At 33.9% G+C, this 24,101-nt stretch overlaps 1 protein-coding gene across 1 annotated transcript; it reads left to right on the plus strand.

The window, feature by feature from the left end:
• The first annotated feature begins 716 nt into the window (after window positions 1-716).
• Window positions 717-18,976, plus strand: LOC139482872 (uncharacterized). Its single transcript, XM_071266904.1, has 4 exons — window positions 717-848; window positions 10,753-10,803; window positions 11,806-11,865; window positions 18,016-18,976. Exons 1-4 carry the CDS (start codon window positions 831-833, stop codon window positions 18,523-18,525), a joined length of 639 nt encoding a protein of 212 aa, XP_071123005.1. The 5' UTR covers window positions 717-830; the 3' UTR covers window positions 18,526-18,976.
• The last annotated feature ends 5,125 nt before the right edge of the window (window positions 18,977-24,101 follow it).

Below are 24,101 nucleotides of genomic sequence, written 5' to 3' on the forward strand. Positions count from 1 at the left end.
AAGTAACCCTATTACATGTGAACCCCCCCCCCCCCCCCCACACACACACACACAAAAAACTATCACTTCTAACAGATGTTTTATTGAAAGTAAAAAACAAATCGATCGTGTACACATTTCATATGGTCTTTAATGGAATGGTAACTATATACAGAAACTAAATCAATTGGGTTCCTTTTCTTTTTAAGTATTTGAAACACATCCCCTTTTGTTTACAGTGAATGATATGTGAAAGTATCATTTAAAAAACAAGTATAATAAAATTCAATTCTTTTCGAATTCCTTAAAATTGAAAAAGCTACATTTAACATGTTTTGATTGAATAGTCAAGTGTCTTGAACAACATTTATTTTTATTGGGGGAGGGGGGGGGGGGGTATCAAGAGAAACAACAGAACAAAAGGTTACTGAACGATTGGCTATATAAACAAACTTAATATTAAATAATTATGCACCCGAAAAAAAGATCAAACAAAAAATCAAAAAATATTAAAGACGAATTAAAGTACGTACCATCTTGGTTTTAAGGTCGTGAACTCCTCTCTGTTATGAAGCGGATAACACAAAGGTAATAAAGGTTTTAAGTACAGAGTATATTTATAAATTATCAGCTGTTTTATACATGAATTAAATTCTCTATTTTTAGTTTTTTTATTGTACCCGAAGTCGTCAATCGCTTGTTATCAGGTTTTTACGAGAATAGATAGGGGCTTTCTTACATATAAATTTATCTTGAACTTGTTAAATCTAAAAATAAGTAAAATCCTGTTTGCTTAAAATATACAAAAGTAAGGATATCATTTACTTATCGAACGTCGACCAAGAAACAACATGGAATATTCCCAAACTGTAAGTAGGATGAAATTTTTAAAAAGTTCTGATACTTGAAGCATACTCATAAGGCGTTTTTATCTGATAATGTGGCCGAAGAAAAATACTTTTCGATTAATATAGAATGATTTTGTTTGTCCATTTCTGCACTTTCTCTGCTTAGGAAGTGCACAAAACTTCCAATTTAATAAATACAAAAAAATCGGTTTCTGTTGTTCTCAAAACCGAACAAAAACGTTGCTTTTTCACAGATAAATTATTACGTATTAAAAAATTATCAACCTTAATTTTTAATTGTATGAATGTTATGAGTTAACTGTTAACTAGTTATCAAAGGTACCAGGATTATAATTTAGTACGCCAGACGCGCGTTTCGTCTACATAATACTCATTAGTGACGCTCAAATCAAAATATTTATAAAGTCAAACAAGTACAAAGTTGAACATTGATGATTCAAAATTCCAAAAAGATGGGCCAAATACGGCTAAGGTAATCTATTCCTAGGATAAGAAAATCCTTAGTTTTTCGAAAAGTTCAAAGTTTTGTAAACAGGAAATTTGAGCGTAGTAAAATCGTGTTAATCGCAGCTGAATGGTTGTATAAGCGTAATGAAGACGTAGTAGCATCGTGAAAACACTGAAAATCTACATTTTCATGCCGCTCATATCGCGACCTCAACGAGATCTCAATATATTTTAGATCGCGTTGAGCTTGTTGCGATTGTGGGCATGGTCTTGTGTGTCTGGGGCTTATAGCTGGGGTCTGTGAATCGTGGATGGAAATTCAAATCTAAATTAAAATTTGTAAATGTCTGTTTTCAACAATTAAAACAAATAAAATGATGTCGACCATAATCTATGTGCACAACTTTTTAAAGTGACTGCATTTCTATTATCCAGACGAATAATTTGATAACTACAACAATCTTATGTTGTTCAAGAAGCGTCGGTGCTCAACCGTTTCTTAGCGAATTTGTCCCGATAATCCCGTTCTCAATCCGATTCTAATCCGGTTTGTATCTTTTGCATGGTTAATTCGACCAAGTCTGTCACGACTACGTCCCGATTCTACCAAATGTAATCCAACAGACATCAGACAGCAGCCAGACAGTTGACCGTTGCTGACGGAAGTTATCCGTTAGAAAACTGTCGGCATATTCGTAATGATTATGTACTGTCGGAACGTAATCATATCACGGTCCACTGTAGCACATTTCAAACGGCTTTGTCTTGACTCCGTCGTATTATGTTCTGTAATTTTCCGTACGTGGGTATCATTAACGAATTTCATATCAATAACGGGACAGTTCCGGAATGTTTCGGCAAAGACGGTTCGCACTCGACAAGATCTGGTTGCAAGTTGGACTCAATCGGCAGAAAAACTGCAATGAAAAATTTCTCCAGATCATTCTCGGTCAACAGATCACCGTCCAGAAAACACAGAACATTGTTAGGATTTTGATCCGATCGAGCAGAATATATCACGTTATAGTCACGCTTGTAATCCGATTAGACAAAATCGGCCGGTTTCCCCCGAATGTTATGGCACACACTAAAGCTAGGTTCACACTGCCGATCAGACCAACTCGATCAATCTCGATCAAAACAAAATAAGCGATCGGGAGACTGGTCTGACTCAATCGATAAGAATGTTCGGGGTGGTCTACCTTGGTCGTCATCGATCTAAGTTTCTACCCGAGAGTTTCTGACATGTCAAAAACATTCGAGTAAGGATCGAGAAGCCAGTCACTCGAGAAGAGATCGAGAATTCGTCGATTAGCGGTCGAATTGATCGGGAAAGGATCGTGTAGAGATAGAGTTTGGTCGGAATTCAAATAATTTACCGATCAGTACTCGATCATTCCGATCTTTGGTCGACTAATATCCGATCATTTCCCGATCAACGACAACCTGTACGATATGTGGTCTAGATTGACTCGACCAATGCACGATCGCTGCGACTTCTATATTTTTTTACCTCCCATACCAACTTGAATAATACCCGATCTCTACGCGACTACATTCGACCACTCTTCGATCTCTACTCGGCCATTCACGAATATACATGACTGCTACACGGTTCTCTAAAAATGTGTGTAGCTCTGAATAATTCTAATAACTTTGCTTCTGCAAAAAATTTTTGTCACTATTTATTTTTTAACTGTACACAGATTCCGCCATGTACAATACATGAATACGTGTCTGTACCTTTGCAAGGCGGTGTAAAAATTTTAAAAGAGAGAACAAAGATACCAAAGGACCAATCAAACTAAAAGGTCGAAAACGAACCAGCAGAGCAATAGCGAAAAACGAAAACCGACGAGAAGACAAACAGAAGTTTGCCTAATTCAACATAGAAAACTAAAACCTAAGCAACACGAAACCCCATAAAACCTGGTATGATCCCAGGACTGATGTTTCGGAATGGAAGTAGATCCTGCATTTTGGCCCCAGAGAATTTTTCAAATATGAAAAGTAGGTTTACCTGTTTAATGGGCTATTTTTGTTTAATTGTCCGTATTTTGAGTATGTCCAGAAATGTTGTAGTATAAAAATAAGAAGATTTGGAATAATTGCCAATGAGACAACTCTCGACAGGACACCAAATAACACAGCAATTAACAACTATATGTCACTGTACGGTTGAATGTTTACAATCACTATTTTCATTCGCTTTTTGATACAATTTAAAAAAAAAAAGAATGTGACGAAAGACAAATAATTTTATTTGAATTCGTGATAGATATAAACAGGTTTAGAAAAGGTATCCTCCACGGGATAGAAATTCTATTTTTTGCCAAATTTTCAAGTTCGCGTACAGTCGGATAGCAGTCGGGTAGAAGTCGTAAACAGGCCCGATCAAGAATTTGGTCACGCTTGGTCGTGGAAATTTGAACAATCGGGATCATCGAGTTGATCTGATCGGCAGTGTGAAACTAGCTTAACTGTCGGGGTGCTTGCCGAACTACCCGGACCATTCCCGACCCATAGGAATCTGTTAAAAACCTAAAGCTGGGGTCACACATTCACGATTTTTACTGCCGTCCTTGACAGGACCATTCCCGATTAAAATTTGTCAAAAGTCTGATCAAGATCCTGTGAATCGTGGATGGAAATTCGATTTGTATATTTCGCCAGGTAAAATTCGACCGAGTCTGTCACGACTGCGTCCCGATTCTACCGAATGTAATCCGACAGAGATCAGATAGTGACAAGACAGTGAACCGACGCTGACGGAAGTTATCCGTTCGAAAACTGTCGGCATAATCGGGATGATCAGGTACTGTCGGAACGTAATCCTATCACGGTCCGCTCTATCGTATTGCAAACGGCTTTGTCTGGTCTCAGTCGTATTGTATTCTGTTATTGTCGGACACCATGCTGAATACACAGAACATTGTTAGGAATTCGATCCGATACAGCAGAATCTGTCACGACATAGGCACGATTGTAATCCGACTAGACAAAATCGGCTGAGTTTCCCCGAATGTTACGGGACGCACCTAACTGTCGGGGTGCTTTGCCGAACTATTCGGACCCTTCCCGACCAGTAGGAATCTGTTACGAACTAAAACGACTGCGTTCAGACAATGATAGGACATTCCAGATAATTGAGGATACTAATCCGACTTTTTCACTTTTCGTGTCGTATCGCTGTCTGATCTCAAACGGGAGCAATAATCGGCAATGTGTGAACCCCGCATAAACGACTGCGTTCATGCATTGATAGGACATTCCAGATAATTTAAGGTAGTTATCAGAATTTTTCAATTTTCGTGTCTTATCGCTGTCTGATCTCAAACGGGTGCAATTATCGGTAATGTGTGAACGCCGTATAGAAAGAGTCAAATGTTAAACTATATTTTCCGAGGTAGACCGAAACATCAGATAGAAAAGTGATACCGAACGGTTATTTTTTTCTGATGTCTGACACAATCAATACAAGAAATGAAATGAATTGGTTCTACTTCTGGCTTATTGGCCATAATAACATATTAATTGTATCCTTTGTATGAGACTGATACGAGGATTTATCATATGTTTAGTAGTAAATACAGTAGTTTTGCATATGTGATAAATAGCCTGCTGTTTAATCCATATCGCGCAACTTTGATGCGCACCCTTTATCGCATGTATTACCCTTTATCACACCCCTACCCTTTAACGCATACCCTTTACCCTTTCGCTGCCAAACAAATTGTTAACAAAACCCCTTCAGTGCCAATGCTTTTTTGATTGTCTTAACAAGACCGCAAAAAACGTCGACGTCATAGTAAAGGTATAATAGCGCCAAAAGATGTTAACTGCAAGTGGCGGGAAAATTAAACTTTTTTTACTAATAGTCCATTTCTTACATATAATACCGATTTTTGACTCCGAAGTTATAATATTTAGACAAGTTACGTGTAATAAGATATTCTGGTCCCGGTTCTAGTAAAAGCAACAAGATAAGGTAATTTTTTTTTTTGAGGGAGGGGTCACTATTTTATGTTTTCCATGAAACATGAAAAACTAATTTCACCGATTTTAAGTTTGACTTTACTTCTTTTAGTTGCCCTCACTTGAACTAATACCAGAAATTCCCTACTATAGAGAAGGTAACCTGTCTAAAAATCATATACTCCCGAGTCAAAATTCGGTAATACGAAAAGATATAATGCAAATTAATTTGTCACTACTTATAAATTAAAGAAAGTTTTTCATTATTTTTGATGAACAACTTCATTATATGAGCTTGGGATACAAAATTCAAGATTCATATTAACATTTCTCAAGAAAGATATTTTATTCGTCGGTGTTACATCGTCTGTCGTGTTTCTTATATTTACTACATGGTTTATGAACAATTTTACGACAGAGAGCACACATGCATATACATGTTTCGGCCCTTTCCTGCAACCAGGGACATTTCGTACAGACCATACAGAACACTCTCTTCTTTTCGACCGGGCAATTTTCTCAAATGTCGTTTTGTTCTTATTATATGATCTTCGGAAATGTCATCAAACAATTAATTGTATAAAATAAAGACCTGATTGAACATTGTCAGAGTTTTTTTTAATAGGAATTTTCTATCGTATCTTAATATTAAAAATAATGTGTTCATTAATTCTTGACAACCGTACAATAATAATTTACTGTGATTGTAATTTTGAATGTATAATTGTTCACAAAGTTTTCATGTTGTTTGCGGTTTTGCTATCTTTTATTTTGGAAGACAAATGGAAGAAGGGATAAATAATAAATGAGTACAGACATGCACCGATCAAAGAACATGTAGTTTACTAGGAAACATGTTACATGTATCAATTAAAAGTGTCATGTTGACCTGGAATATTAATTTGGCCGGCACAATCCGGCAATACTCTTTTTTTACGATGCTATACAGGACATTGCATTTTCACACGATAAATACAATATTAAATATTTTCCTTGTATCTCTTGTATTATTCATGTTTAACTGTTTTGCCTTTGAAATTTATATAAAAGTATGCCGTATAAAGCCTAGAAAAATTAAACGCAGCAAAACAAAAAGAAATTAACGAAATGTATTCCATGCATTAAAATTCTCTGGTGGCGTTTTAATGGAACATGGGCATAAATGTATATTACCAAGACAAACTTCTTCGTCGAATGAATTGTGAAAATCAGCACGATATAGGCAATGGTTTTGAAATTTCCCTGCAGTATTCTTTTATATGGCCTACATTCTGGTTAAATAATGTGTGATCCCTCACTCAGGAGGATAACCACGGATAAGGATTAGCAATAATCCGATGGATGCGTTATAAACAAATCACGTCATTAGATTAATTACGTCATTCACATGTAGTGCACTTTTTGCGTACTTTTTCATCTTTTTAAGTTTTTGATTTTTTTTGCGCTTTTTCTAATCCGTTCTTTGTAAAGGTATTTGAATAACTTCTATCTTCTATATTTTATGTATGTAAAATTTTATTTTTATTATATTCTTACAATTTTGGAAAGTAAATGCTTAAATAGGCAGTTTAGGAAAGGTAAGCCTAGAATATATAAATATATTAAATGGTCTACTGCAATAGCGTCGGGAAATACGAGTGGATTTGAAACTCTATAGTTCTAAATATTATATAATTTTAAATATATTTATAAACGCATCCTTACATAATTTTATTTTCATAAATTTCATAAAAAAGCTCCCCTTTCATATCTTTTTTAAATATTGGTAAAAAAACGCGCGAATGTTTCAAGACAGAGGAATTAAATTTATCACAAAAACGGCGACGTCATAGTACATTACGTAGTTCATAACATCATTTCAATCCGCCGATGAATCGGCCCTTTGGCACTGAAAGGAGTATGACTTTGGGCCGATCATCGGCCCTATGGCACAGAACTCGTTATCACACCCCTCCTTTTTTTTTTTTTTTTTTTTTTTTTTTACATAAAGTCAGTTTTGGTTTTTTTTTTGCTTAAGAAAAATTTTCCTCAAAATAGGTCATTTTTTTTAATGACGTCATTGTTTGGTATGTGACGTCACGAACGTCGAGTTTTCATTTTGTATGTGACGTCACGAACGTCAAGTTTTCATATTTTTTGGCACACTAATGCAACTATGAAAAATACAAAACACACACATTAATACAATAATAAACAAATTTTTTTTAAAACAACAGCACGCAAATGGTAAGGTAACCCAGGTGCTTCGGATAAGTAATTGCGCAGTTCTTTTAACCCTCTTACTGCGGGAAGGACATATGTGTCCTCCCCTGGCTTACTGCGGGAAGGACATATATGTCCTTTGTGTAAAAACAATGATTATTTTTTTCTTTTCGTAATATTTCTAAAAAAAAACACCTTTCCTTCAATTATTGAAAACATTTTATATATTTTATTCATCATGTGGTTATTATTTTTTGTTGTTGTTTTCTTTTTACCTATCTTTTTCATAAAACGTCATCATTACCGTTACGTCATATATCATTTGACGTCATTCGACGTCGTAATTGATTTGACGGCATAAATAGCACTATCAAATTTTAGAATGAACAATTTTTATGCTTTAATTGATGAGATAAAAAAAGAATCATTATGACACAGTATGAAACAGAACATGCAGAAGGGGAAAAAAAACAACATCAACAAATGATCATTAATCAATACAAACAAAACTGTTTGCTAATTGTTTTTAGTTCTTGTACCTAACAATAAATAAAGATAAATATTTTAAACAAATGTTCTTAACTCTTTTAGATTTGGAGGGACATGTATATATACTAAGTCTTGAACTTGATGCTTGCCTTGGTTTTCTTACTTCTTTAAAAACAAATCAATTAAACAACGAAAAAGTCTACAATTAATTTACTGACAAGAATTGTAAAATTGGCATAAAATAGCATTCTGCATTTTGATTTTTTTTTATGCATTATTAGCTATTATAAACTTTAGTTTATGTGCAAAAAAGGATTGATACTATGAAGTTATTGAAAATCCGTTCGGAGCAGGAATCAGCCAAATAATAAAAAAAAAGCCTTTGGCGTAAATTCAGCCAAAGAAGGCACCGACATGAAAAATGTAAAACTAACATGAAAACTAACGGCATTATTTATAACAATTCAGTTTATGAAAAACATATGTGACAGACATGACCCAACGAAAACCACTGAATTACAGACTCATGACTTGGGACGTAAACAAAAGAGTGTGCTATCTTTATTTTTCCGGTCATTTTTTGTTTGACGAGTTGTTACCCTTTGAAATATTTGCTGCTGAAAACTTATGTCTAACTTAATCTATTTTTTGTTATAGTTTTTTGTATCCTGCCTTTCAACCTTTCAGAACAAGTGTTCTTAGTATATACATAATTTTAAAACGCGTGGATTGTGATAACTCGAAGTAACAACACATTGGAACTTTATTTGCACCAATAGAAGATCAGAGTTTCAAATTTTTTACGGCAAATTTTGAAATTCTTTTACATTTATTCAATGAAGTAAAACCTTACGATATTTAAATTTGAGACCAGTAAACATTTTTAAAAGTCATTTAATGATCTATCATGCTGATACTGAATACGGTGCTTTAAACAAAACAAAAAATGTTTGCCTTAGTATACTTCACGTGCTATATAAGTTGGGAGGGGGGATAAAATGGAAAAATGTAATAAAATATCTTTTCTAAATATGTGTAAATATTAGATTGAAGTACGCATATAAATTCAGAAGGGCCCTTTAATTATTTATCCTATAAATATATACATATTGATGTTTACAAATAGTATAAATATACCATTGAACAATAGTAATCAAAGAAATCAAGCAGTTATTAACGAAAATATTAGAACCGAACCTAAAAATTAAGAAACAGAAAAAACAAACATGCAAAAATAAAGCTAATAGGGCACACTATCAACAGATTCAAACACCTGAATGAAAAATACAGGTATGCAAATATATTACAGTTAAGAAGGGAGTTTATGGTGGTACTTAGTAAGCATGCAGGTATAAATGTGTGTTTGATTTTGATTTGTCATTCGTCAAGCATCAATGTGATATGAAAATGAATGTGACAAATGAAATATGATATGAATAGATATAAGAAGAAGTGGTATGATAGCCAATGAGACAACTCTCCATCCGAGTCACAATTTATAAAAGTAAACCATAATAGGTCAAAGTACATGCTCCAACACGGAGCCTTTGCTGACACCGAACAGCAAGCTATAAAGGGACGCAAATAAATCTCGTGTAAAAAAAACCCGGAAAAGCCAACGGTCTAATGTATATAAAAACGAGAACCGAGATCCACACCAACAAACGACAACTACTGAACATCAGTATAACATAGAAAAGAATACAGTACTCGGTGACCGTAGTTAACACAAGAAATATTTCAAGTGATGACACTAGCGTCGGTGCAACCATCATCTACACAGAAAAGGGAACAAGACAATAACAGTATATCTCTGATGGAGGATATTAACGGAGAAATATATACATTTTACAGTATATATTTCTCCGTTAATATCCTCCATCAGAGATATACTGTTATTGTCTTGTTTTGCTATGTATACATTTTACATATATCGACCTAGAAAATCGCAGTCAGTCAATATACTTTTTTCTGGTGGATTTATGCTCGTATAGACCTCATACAAAGCCTATAATTGTATAATGTCCATTTCAATTTGTTATTGGTACAATGTATAACAACCATATTCATATCAAGTACTTTCTTATAGAAAGTTCTTTAAGTCGATATATATATCATCATCTTCAAAAAAAGGTTTATACTACCTTATCGTATCTGCACACTTTTTAAATTTGTGAATCTAATGGTTTTAATGTACCTCAAATTCGTTAAATCCATATATAGAACACTTATTAAGAGATAAAAAGTACTTATAATAAAACAATGCTACAGCCATTTATTTTTTGTGTAACGTTTAATATTTTAGTTCATAGTTTAAGACGTTCAAACAGTTGATAGGTTAAAAAGGAAGCTTGTAACAGTTATGTTCCTTTGATTATTTTAAAATTATGCCTAGCAATTCATAATCTTAATCCTGTCCATTCTTATTTACGCATAGACTTTTCATCAGCTGAATTACATACACGTTGTGAGATGTCATTCATCTACGACAAAATAAGTTAGATCATATATAATCGTACTGAAAAAGTTCACCCCTACTATTTATATAACAGAATATTTCGCGGCTTAAGGCTTCTGCAGCCAACTATTTATCAGATTAAAATATATTATCATAGTTACATGTACAGTGCTAATTTTTTGTAAGATTGACACAGAAGGTTCCAAGATAAATGAAATCTTTTAAGTACCTGCTAACATTAAAAAAATTCTACAATTTAGTGAAAATATGAATGTTGATTTAACTTGCTGTCTAAAATAAGCCATCTCTCATTGACTTTTTTCCTTTTTCCAGTCTTGGGTCGATGGACACGAGGAAAACAATTACGAAGACATTGAAAGGCAGGTAAGTCGTGCATAAATAAAGTTTCGTTCGGAGAATAAGAAAGCTTTCACTCAAACAGATTGGTCTGTCAATAATCACATTAGATGTATGTTTCATTATGATACAATTATTTTGATTGGCTAACAATAATTTCGTGTTCTTCTGAAATTAACATTCATTACACAACGAATATTACACAAGGTACCACAATAATGTGCACATGTAAATTAAAAAAAACTTGATAGAAATTGTGTTTTCATGATCCTAGCTAAACATCTATATTTCTACAATCTCGTATTTAAGATGTCTAGGAATATAGTTCTAAGTTGCAAATCTCGGTAATTGAAAGTGTTGGAATAAAACTCAGATGCTTAGATGCTGTCCCCCTGATTGACTTTTTTGTAAGATAATTGATGTTATTTCAATTGGAATGATTATACCAATTCTTTTACAATTACGTTGAATTTTCTGAATTTTCTGAATTTCGTTACCTTCAGAACGCCATTTATACTGGTGGTTTGTGCCATTGATTTCGTCGCGCAAACTATTTATCTTTTCTCTGATAATTATGCCCGCAAGCATCTCGATATCCTGATTTTGATGATTAACTGAATCTAAAGATTTCCGCAAAGATATTTCTTCATTGGGTGTATCGGAATTCATATTATCTATTAATTGGGACACACGTCTAATCGAGTCGGCTCCCTGTCGTGATGAATGGTTATATCCCATGAAGTGCGGGAATACAAATAACGGTCTATGGGCAGACCACTAGAATAAATTAATTTCAATCTAATTCAGTACCATCAAACGGTGGAAATTATTTTTTTGTGTTTCGTATTCTTTCTACTGTTTCCGACTTCGAATTGTTTTATTTGTATCTTTTCCTTAAAACCTTTTTGTTATTTTTTTAGTACCAATATTCGTAAGAATTATTTAACCTGCTAATATGCTTTGCTATTGTTAGTAATTATAATGAATTTCCAGTGTTTTGAATTATCAAATTAGTAATTATGTTTTTAGATTGACGCTGCGCATATAAAAAGAAAACAGAAGCAACATAAAGTTAAAATTGACGATGATGTGAGTATGAATAATCTTGTTTTGAGTTAACTAGTTTATATATAAAAATAGAAGATGTAGTATGATTGCGCATCTTCACCAGATACCAAAACGACTTAGAAGTTGGCAACTATATGCTTCAACAATGAAAAAACCAAACCACATATATATAAAGGCCCCGAATGGACAACAATTCAAACAAGAAAAGTCACGGTCTGATTTTTGCTTACAAAACAATAAACAAATAACATATGTGATATACAGCTACAAATGACAACCACTGAATTACAGGTGACCGACATAGGATTGGTATCGTTGATTATTTACATTTCTTCTCTGAAAGTAAAGTTTAATTACATATTTGAAAATCCAATTGAATGTTATGCAGATTCTTTTTGAAAGATGTTGGTGACCTTGAAAAGGGCTATTGTTTTTGTTTTTGTTTTTTTAGCTGGCTGTTTAACCTCCGAATCCGTAAAGGGTACGGGTCGTAGGTCAACATCCATGGCGGTGACAGTCTTCGTCATTTGCGTGCTCAGTGTATGTGACAGCGTCATAGAAGACATTTTCAAGAAAGACCTCCAAGACACCACTTGTGTCCTCATAGATAAGACCTTCGATTTCTGAAAAATCCATGCATGATTCTAGAAATATATTTATTATATACATTTCACCACAGGGACTCGGTTAGCAGATTAAAATTTTGTAAATCAATGTTTTTAAATTTTTTTTTATTATTTCCTGTCTATTTGCATTACTTTATTAACGTATTTAACGTTGCCATCACTATTTCTTTGTTTTCTGGCAATGTGCAGTTTACTATCCATATCCGTATACTGAAAAATCCTAAAGGGATCTAAGTCGCATCGTGAATTGCCTTCCCTACTTTAGATAAAAAATAATTAAAAATATTAATAAAAAAAATATTAGTATGTTGTTGTCCAAATAAACCTGCTTTGTCTTCTCATTTGAATCGCTCCATCCAATAAAGATGTACGGAGGAAGATCTTTGAAGAACAGATTGAAAAATGTTTTGTCTAAGAATTGCGGGAATATTCTAGTGGATGAAATAATTTATTGACTTGACTCTTATATAGTGGACTGAATAATTGTACATAGCAAGCAGCGAAAAAGAAAACTAAAACTTTAACACAAAAAGTGTTTAAATTATAAAGGAGTAGGTTCAGTAAGACCCCTTTTTGGCCCCAAAATATAGCAGTTTTAGAAAATTGTGAAAATGTAATCGTTAAGATGTTTATTGAAAAGTAGTATGCTTCCGCTACATAAATATGGGCTGGTTTTGACAATACAATGCACATATATCGATTACTAGCATCATTAAGTCGTGTTAAGTTACTAAAATCTTCACAATTTGATCATTTTAGTTAAATTTTAGACTGTTTCCGTCTTAAATGAAAGTGGCCGCATTCGTGTTCATCCATAATATTGAAATGTAAGTTGTATTTGATGATAATGCATAATATATATAAAGGTTGAGGATGAACACGGATGCGGCCACTTTCATTTTTGACAAAAATCATCTGAAAAGTGACGATTTTTGGCATATTTGATAGATTTTTCATATTTAAGCTTGAATCGGAGCGTTTTTAATGACATACTCAGTTAAAATCTTTCCCATAAACTAATTGAATCAATTGAAATAGAGACTTAAGTGTTTAAAAAGTGTCTAAAATCTTTTGTTAGATGAAGTTGAAAATTAAGGCCGAAATTAGGCCTTACCGGACCTACTCCTTTGCAAATATAAGCATATTATGTACACCACAAAGGTATATAATTCAAATTGTTTGCATATTCATGTATTGCAATGAAACTATAACAAAGAAAACTTTACTTCATGAAAAGAGTAAACTATTCAGTCAAGATATGAAATATTTTTTTCAGTTCTATTTTTCATTATAAAATAAACAAGACAAAGATTTCAAAACAATATTTTTTTATTTATTTAAACATGTCATCATTTTGTTTCAGTGAAAGAACTTTACTCTTTGACCTTAAATTTTATTAAACATTCCAAAATCAGAATTATAATCTTTATTGTCATATTAACAAATAAAAAACATGTTTGTGACAAAATGAAAAACAAAATATTTATATATAAAAAATATAAAAAAAACTTGTATACAATTAAAACTTTTTACTTCCAAACAGCATTCATTGCAACATACACATACTGTATATTTATATCTATATATTTATAATTTGAATCCCATAGGATTTTATTTTGTCCCATGGGATATTAAAAATCCCATGGGATTTTTTTTGTCCCATGGGACAACAAATATCCCATGGGACTACAATTATCCCATGGGACCAAAAAAATCCCATGGAATTTAACCAAAATCCCATGGGATAATGGTAAATCCCATGGGATTTTGCCCTGTCCCATGGGATATTGAAAATCCCATGTTTTTATAAATCAAATAGTAAAATAAATATAATAGTAACAGTAGAAAACAAATGAAATTATTGAATCCCATGTAATTCCGCACATTTTGGTTATATACATGACACTGTAGCTCTTATTTGAGGCGGCGGCGGATTTGCAAATGAGTGTCTTGCAAATTTAAAGTGTCCAGTGTTTACTATATACCTTACAACAGCCCTCATTTTCTTCCGAAATTATTCTTCTATCACATGCATATTTTGATTTGTGGATTAACAGAACCCTTACGCAGCTTCAGTTCATTCGTGTCAGAATATTCAAATTTCCCGGCGAAAGCAACGTAACTGGCAAACATGTCGTTTTCAATAGGATAGATAGGTCTTCTCATTCGGAAGCTTCCGGGTTGATGCATTTACTACAACAATAACTCCTTATAAACAGACGAGTGCTGTCCCCTAACTTGATACCTACGCCACACCAATATATTTCATATGAATTAAATATCAAACAAAAATGTCTTTGAAAAGTCAGTGCATGTGTTGTTTCAATATCAGATTATCCTCCTATCCTTCCGCCCATTAAAATATCAAATGATTGTCCCCAAGGCACAAACTATCGGGTTTTATATCCACAAAGGATTGTGACTTTCTGACATCGTCCTAATATTTTTCTAATCATGGATTTATGCAGTACAACATTTATATAATAAGCTAAGAGACGTATTTATGGTGAAAAGGGCCCTTCTGATTGAACTTCATACATGCATGTATGATAAATTAATAGACTTTTTCAAAGTATTAATCCAAGTTGACCTACCAACCGGCCCTCCCCCTTTTTTAGCTCACCTGGCCCAAAGGGCCAAGCTAGCTTTTCCCATCACTTTGCGTCCTTCGTCCGTCGTCTGTCGTCGTCCGTCGTCGTTGTTAACTTTTACAAAAATCTCCTCTAAAACTACTGGGCCAAATTAAACCAAACTTGTCCACAATCATCATTGGGGTATCTAGTTTAAAATGTGTCCGGTGACCCGGCAATCAAATCAAGATGGCCGCCACGGCTAAAAATAGAACATAGGGGTAAAATGCAGTTTTTGACTTATAACTCAAAAACCAAAGCATTAAGAGCAAATCTGACAGAGGTAAAAACTCTTTATCAGGTCAACATCTATCTGCCCTTAAATTTTCAGATGAATCGGACGTTCCGTTGTTGGGTTGCTGCCCCTGAATTGGTAATTTTAAGGAAATTTTGCTGTTTTTGGTTATTATCTTGAATATTGTTATAGATAGAGATAAACTGTAAACAGCAATTATGTTCAGCAAAGTAAGATTTACAAATAAGTCAACGTGACCGAAATGGTCAGTTGACCCCTTTAGGAGTTATTGCCCTTTGTAGTCAATTTTAAACCATTTTTCGTAAATCTTAGTTATCTTTTACAAAAATCTTCTCCTCTGAAGCTACCGGGCCAAAATAATCCAAACTTGGCCACAATCATCTTTTGGGTATCTAGTTTAAAAAATGTATCCGGTGACCCGGCCATCAAATCAAGATGGCCGCCACGGCTAAAAATAGAACATAGGGGTAAAATGCAGTTTTTGGCTTATAACTTAAAAACCAAAGCATTTAGAGCAAATCTGACATGGAATAAAATTAGTTATCAGGTCACATCTATCTGCCCTGAAATTTTCAGATGAATCAGACAACCTGTTGTTGGGTTGCTGCCCCTGAATCGGTAATTTTAAGGAAATTTTGCTTATTTTGGTTATTATCTTGAATATTATTATAGATAGAGATAAACTGTAAACAGCAATAATGTTCAGCAAAGTAAGATTTACAAATAAGTCAAAATGACCGAAATGGTCAATTGACCCCCTAAGGTGTCCTTTATAGTCAATTTTTAACAATTTTCATAAAATTTGTAAATTTTTATTAACATTCGACTGAAACTACTGGGTCAAGTTCATTATAGATAGAGATAATTGTAAGCAGCAAGACTGTTTAGTAAAGTAAGATGTACAAACAAATCACCATCACCAAAACACAATTTTGTCATGAATCCATCTGCTTCCTTTGTTTAATATTCACATAGACCAAGGTGAGCGACACAGGCTCTTTAGAGCCTCTAGTTTTAAATCCTATTACTGTTAATAAACCTTATAAATCCCATTGAACGTGTCAATATTTTAAGTAACTTCTTCATTTTATTGATGTGTCTACGAAAAAGTCAATGAGTTATGTTACCCCGTTTGAAGAAAGGTTCTGGTTAATAATTTTGCGCTCGATATGTAATACTAAATCAGGGGACAGCACTCGTCTGTTTATGAGGAGTTATCGTTGTGGTAAACGCATCAACCCGGAAGTTTCCGAATGAGAAGAGTTATCTCTCATTTCGTCTATCATATTAAAAACGACATGTTTGCCAGTTACGTTGCTTTCACCGGGAAATTTGACAAAGAAATAGTGATGGCAATGTTAAATACGTTAATAAAGTAATGCAAGTAGACAGGAAATAATAAAAAATAAATTAAAAACATTGATTTAATCTGCTAACCGAGTCCCAGTGCATTTCACTACAATTTGTTTTAAAAGTCAGCATTTATTAACGATGGTCATCTTTCTTGGAATAATTTATTCCACTTTCGGTACTTGTATCTGCCAAAAATCAAGATCGAACATTTAAGAATAATGCTTTCAGATCGATTAAATTGTAGAAAACAGAAAATCTATCAGGTCGGAAAGTTATTACATTCATGAGCGTGAGTTGTTTGTATCATGTAGCAGGTCAAGATTATATAGAAATTTAATAGAGGTTTATATCTAAAAAGGTGAAGTTTATCCAATCGATTTACAGATAAAGAATACAACAGATACAGATAAGTCGGCCTTATATCTTGACTAACTCTAGAAATTGATAATGAGGGTCTGTTGAAAGCAAAACTCTACGACAAAAGAGGTGATTTCAGCTTTCCAACTGTGAACTTTCAATTTCTAAGTAGCATCATTCCAGCAGCACCTGCATACGGGGTATATATCTCCAAAATGATACGATATTCCCGTGCTTGTATGGCCTATCATGATTTTCCTGATAGAGGGTTGCTGCTCATAAGGAAGCTATTAAACCAAGAGTTCTAAATGGCGAGGTTGAAATCTTCCCTTCGTAAATTTCACTGACGCCATCACGAGTTGGTTGACCGTTTCAAAATAACCGTTTCACAGATAATATCGGATATGTTCCTAACGTCGTAACTACAACCTCCTTCCTTTTCATGAATGTGATCCACCGAATTAGACTATTTACAGGGTTTGTTATAACATGAGCACCACGACGGGTGCCACATGTGAAGCAGGATCTGCTAACACTTCTGGAGCACCTGAGATCACTCCCAGTTTTTGGTGCGGTTCGTGTTGCTTATTCTTTAAATTTATATGTTGTGTCATGTGTACTTTTGTTTGTCTGTTTGTCTTTTTCATTTTTAGCCATGGCGTTGTCAGTTTATTTTCGATTTATGAGTTTGACTGTCCCTCTGGTATCTTTCATCGTTCTTTAAAGATGGTTTATCTCACAAGCATACAAATAGTGTTCACGAATGTAGTCTGAGCTTTACTTGTTTTCTGAAGAGTAGCAATACGCCGATGTTAAGCTTTTTTCCTATGGTTGTTGTTAAAGTGGACTATGTATTCTGAATATTCTTGTAAAATCTTTTCTAATTTAAATACCTGCATTAATTATTTAACAAAAGATCTATTATTTACATTTACGTTTTTTTTTATAGTTCCTTGACGAAGTAATATCAGCCAATGTAATTAATAAAAGAGTCATTGGAAAAGTAATGGTAAAGTATTGTGGTAATGAGGGAGCTGAACATGACGAACGTACTAGATCTCTACGAAAACTTCTCCAGGCAGTGATCGACTACATCCAAAACAATCCCAGGATTAATTGGCACAACGCTGAAGTAACGGTGTATGACATTGACGACAATTCGTTTAGAATCATCAGCGGGGAAGGAAAACACCAGTATGTTGTAACAGATGACGGAATGGGTGGTGCAGAGGTGATAAACACGGGGAATAAAGTACACAAGCCTAAGCATATTCCTGTCAAACAGCCTCAACCAACAAGAGAAACTACCCATGCTTGGCATACTAGAGAAAAACGGTCTTCGTCTAGAACTGAGACAGGATTTCAACTATATGGTCATTCTAATGATTCACATCATCAACTTCACCATGGCGAATACGCTTATGAAAGGGGACAGACGAAAAATTGTACAATCAGTTGATTAAATCGAAAAAAATCTCCTGGTACATAAACAAAATATTATAACTTTTTTGGTTTTTAGTGTCCTTTATTTTGAAATATCTTTGTTAATAACTATTTTTCTCTGATAAAAAGAGTTTATTCTGTCGACAAATACATGTACTAATAATGCGATATTGTTAGTTATCTACAATATAACACACTGAAGTTCTCTGTTTTACCCTCATGCGATATGCACATAAATAACGTACTTTGATTCCTCATATTAACCAAAAATCGAGTAATTTTATGAAAATATAGACACAAAGCGTACCTGTTTAATATTATTACAATAGTTTAGTTGAAAAAAATGCATATTAACTATGTCAGATCTCGGTCCTTTCGAGGACAACTAAGCAAAGAGTATTTTTACTCATCCTAATAAAATAAACGTAGGTCCATGCGAGATATAATAGAATAAAAGTGTAAGTGAATGCATTGTTTAATTACTAACATCATGAAAAATCTATGGCATTCCATTTTCAGCCAGAGCAACAAGGGAAGTTAGTAGAAAAGAGACATTCAGCGTACTAAAAACAGAGGCGAAGCTTTTCCGTTCTCAATATGAAAACTATTAGCAATGCATCTGAAGCTCTCCGAGGAAATGGATAGCAACTCCAGGTTACTTAAAACATTGATGTAGATTGATATAGTTTAGCTCTTGTTCGCCAGACTTACCCGATTACAAATTATATTAAAACGCTCAACAGGATAAATTCAAAAAAATCTTTCGTTTTTATGAAACAAGCCAGCAAGAGAAATATAAGTCCATATATTCAAAACCGCAAATACCATATGATAACGAAGAACTGTATCTGTAAAGAGAGGCGAAAGATACCTAAGTGACATTCAAACTCATAAGCTGAAGACAAACTGACAACTATTATATACTTACTATAAAAATTAAATCAGATGTTAGAAATTTCTGTTCCATTAGAATCCATCCTCATATTTCGGTGGCAATTTAAATTTTCATCCTTTCATCCTGGTCGACAATTTATTGCCGGCACTTTCCATTGAATTAATTGTTAAACAGCATTTTGTTAAAATTTACATATACATTTAAATATATCAATATAAATGTTTGAAAAATTAAATGATTTATAAGCCCACATATGTTCCGAGGTGTTAGTAGTAACAATGTTAAATCACTCGACCTTTCTCAATTATTGTTATACACGCTCTTGGTCTACGAATCATTGTATCTAATACCAGATTCTGTATACATGTAGCTCTTGCTTCTTCAAATAAAAGTTAAGATCGGTTCACACTGCCGATCAGATCAACTCGATGATCCCGATTGTCCTAATTTCCACGACCAAGCTCAACCAAATTCTTGATCAGGGCTGTTTACGACTTCCACCTGACCGCCATCCGACTGTACACGACCTAAATTGGACCATTCACGACTCCTTAATGACTCCATCCAGACAACAAAATGAATACTTATTCGATTATTCCGATCAATTCACGATCTTTACACGATATTTACTCGACTAGCTAGACCAAATCAACTATATTCACGAGCTCAGCCTGATCTCGACCTGACCAGATCGACCTGATAGTATATAGGTCGTAGGGATAATCGGGAATTGGTCGGGTATGCACATTTTTAGTATAAAAACGTCCGATTTTATTCCCTGTCGCTTCGGAGTGGGCATTTTAGTATTACCCTTGTCCGTCCGTACACATTTACACCCCAACATGACCCTTTATAATGTTATATATGCTAGCTGGGGCTTTATTGGTGTCCCATGCATGGACAAATTCTCCGTTTATTTGGTTATATTCAGTAAAGGTCCGAGTAAAATCATAAATTTTACATATCTATATAGAAATAAACCAGTTGCATTTGTGGGCAAGGTGGTAAGAGCTCAGAGAGACAGGTTAATAGCTGTGACGGGGCTTGTAGAGTGCATAGAAGACAAAACAAATGGTGTAAACATCAACAGGCGCCGAGAAATCTAGATGAGACAGTGGCTGACACGACGACCACTGTGTTGGCAGTTTGAGAGACTTGCACTAACTCAATAAAGAGGAACCCAATGCGTATAAAAACTTCCTCATAGTGGACACTGATATGTTTTATTATTCTTTTTTGGAAAGGACACCACAAAATGAGATTTGTCACTGGATTAGTACTTCTGTTAGATAGCAATATACAAAAACTTTACCATCCCCATTTCCTTGCTTTCTTGCAAATAAAAGCGTACTGTTTGTCAAATATATGTGCATAAATTTGTGATCAGGTTTTTTTTCATAGATTTGATATCCAGTAGTTGAATGGTTAAAGATAATTAATTTTTTTTTTGCTGTATGGCAACAACCTGCATGTATTTGCCAAAAAAATATTGGAAAAAGAGGGCAAAGATTTCACATATTTCCCCAAAATTTGATCCAAAGTAGAATTTCAATCCCCTAGAGAGATACCTTTTCTAAAACAGTTTACAATTTTACATATATCTATCAAGAGATCAAGAGCGCATTTCTTCCCAACCAAAGTCTGGTAAATGTTGTGTGCCGTTTGTTATAGTTTGTTAAACGTAACAGAAGTAAAAACAAATGCATCGTTTGGTTAGAGGGAATTGAAATTTCGAGTAATTTTAGACAATATTTTGAGTTATGACAAGCAAGAACACGTTTAGATAATTGATTTAATGTTAAAGTTAGAAAGAATTGCATCGTTTGAACTAACAAACGACGAACGACAAACTGTAGACGCATTTGCAGCGAGTGAATAATTTGTCAAGTTTATGCAAAAGTATGTTAGAAACAATTGATCAAAACTTGTTATCGCTGAACAGTTTGTATCGTTACTGTTAGAAAGAATTCGCACCAAACAAAAAATATTTGTCTTTCGTCTCATTTTTGTGTGAAATTATGTCAAAAAGTTCGAATGAAAAACAAATTGACTGTAAGGTGACCTATAGTTGTTATTGATAATTTCTGTGTCATTTTGGTGTTCTGTGAAGAGCTGTCTCATTTGCAATTGTACCAAATCTTCTTTTTTATGCTACAAACATTTCTGGACAAACAAAAAATACGGACAGACAAAACAGAAAATAGCCCATAAAACAGGTAAAATATAATCTTGATGTTCTTAAATAAACCAATTTTTAAAGATAACTTAGGCATCAGCAGTCTAACAATGAATATTATTGCACAATTACTTCACAAGCCCAGTAGTCAGCACTTTTTGTGCTGACATGAATTGTCATTGATATCGTTATATTTATATTAAATTAACTGTTTACAAAATTTAGAATTTTTTGAAATGATAAGGCTTTTCTACCTCAGGCATAGATTACCTTAGCTGTATTTGGCAACACTTTTAGGAATTTTGGATCTCAATGCTCTTCAACTTTGTACTTTATTTGGCTTTTTTTTTTTTAACTTTTTGGGATTCGAGCGTCACTGATGAGTCTTTTGTAAACGAAACGCGCGTCTGGCGTATATACAAAATTTAGTCCTGGTATCTATGATGAGTTTATTTAATATTTGAAAAATCCGCCGGTGCCAAAATAGCAGGATTTTCTTCCCTTCCGGAACATCTAAGATCATTCCAGGGTTTGTTAGGTTACGTATTACTGAGTTTTTAGTTTTCTATGTTATGTGGACTGCTGTTTGTCTTCTCGTCGGTTACCGCTTTTCGCTGTGGCTGTGTCGGTTTGTTTTCGACCTCTGAGTTTGATTGTATCCTTTGGTGTCTTTTGTCTCTCTTTTAAAATGTTACCTTTCCTTGCAAAAGTAAAGACACGTACTGTACATGGAGGAATTTTTGTACAGTTAAAAATAATGTTGCCAATATATTTCTGCGGAAGCATAGTTATGAGAGTTAGCACACGAAGGTATATTTAATATTTGATTCAATCAGGTAAAAGATAGCCTAATTGCAAATTTTCATTAAAATTTCATTATTAAGTTTTTCATTATTTATTTAGTTTCGGAGGATAAACTAGTGGGTGTTCCTGTATAACTATTTTAACAGAAATTCCTTGGTTAAATGTATGGACGACCTGAATATCAAAACATATATAACAAGAATGTGTCCAAAGTACACGGATGCCCCACTCGCACTATCATTTTCAATGTTCAATGGACCGTGAAAATTGGTAAAAAATATAATTAGGCATTAAAATTAGAAAGATCAGATCATAGGGAACATGTGTACTAAGTTTCAAGTTGATTGGACTTCAGCTTCATCAAAAACTACCTTGACCAAAAACTTTAACCTGAAACATGCACTTTCATTTTCTATGTTCAGTGGACCGTGAAATTGGGGTCAAAAGTTTAATTTGGCTTTAAAATTAGAAAGATCATATCATAAGGAACATGTGTACTAAGTTTCAAGTTGATTGGACTTCAACTTCATCAAAAACTACCTTGACCAAAAACTTTAACCTGAAAAACTTTAACCTGAAACATGCACTTTCATTTTCTATGTTCAGTGGACCGTGAAATTGGGGTCAAAAGTTTAATTTGGCTTTAAAATTAGAAAGATCATATCATAAGGAACATGTGTACTAAGTTTCAAGTTGATTGGACTTCAACTTCATCAAAAACTACCTTGACCAAAAACTTTAACCTGAAAAACTTTAACCTGAAACATGCACTTTCATTTTCTATGTTCAGTGGACCGTGAAATTGGGGTCAAAAGTTTAATTTGGCTTTAAAATTAGAAAGATCATATCATAAGGAACATGTGTACTAAGTTTCAAGTTGATTGGACTTCAACTTCATCAAAAACTACCTCGACCAAAAACTTTAACCTGACATGGGACAGACGGACGAACGGACGAACGAACAGACGAACGAACAGACGAACGAACAGACGAACGGACGCACAGACCAGAAAACATAATGCCCCTACTACTATCGTAGACGGGGCATAAAAATTCAAATACTATACATTGTCTTTTTATTTTCACAAGATCTTTGCTATTCTTAATCCACTGATTATAGTTATAGCAAGTAGATTAACGTTGAAGGGGTTACTGACGACTTAAATGCCAAAATACGCATACAAAATTAAGAAAATAGCCAATTTTGAATAATGAAATGGATATTTTGAATAATGAGAAAGACTGTTGCGACCCCTAATTACAGATATACCTTATACCTCATTCGAAAGCTTACCAATAGAGGAACAAATGGTATATAGTCAATATGTTCTGCAACGCCTATTAAATGAGTAACAGAGGACCTAAATGTCGAAATATGTGTGAACATTACGAAATAGATTATTTTGAATAATGGAATAGACTACTGCGACCAATCAGCTCCTAATTACATGAAACTGTACACACCATTTGAAAGCCTATAGATAGAGGAATAAAATGGTTATAAACTATATGTCCCGCAATGACCATTAGAGGTGTTACGGAGGATTTAATGCCAAAATACGCGTGAAAATTAAGAAATAGCCAATTTTGAATAATGATATGGATATTTTTGATAATGGAATGGACTTTTGCGACCTTTCATCCCTTAATTACAGATTTACCTTATATACCATTTGAAAGACTATCAAAAGAGTAGAGGAAAATAGGTTTATGGTCA

Source organism: Mytilus edulis, chromosome 7, assembly GCF_963676685.1.
Source record: "Mytilus edulis chromosome 7, xbMytEdul2.2, whole genome shotgun sequence".
NCBI lineage: Eukaryota > Metazoa > Mollusca > Bivalvia > Mytilida > Mytilidae > Mytilus > Mytilus edulis.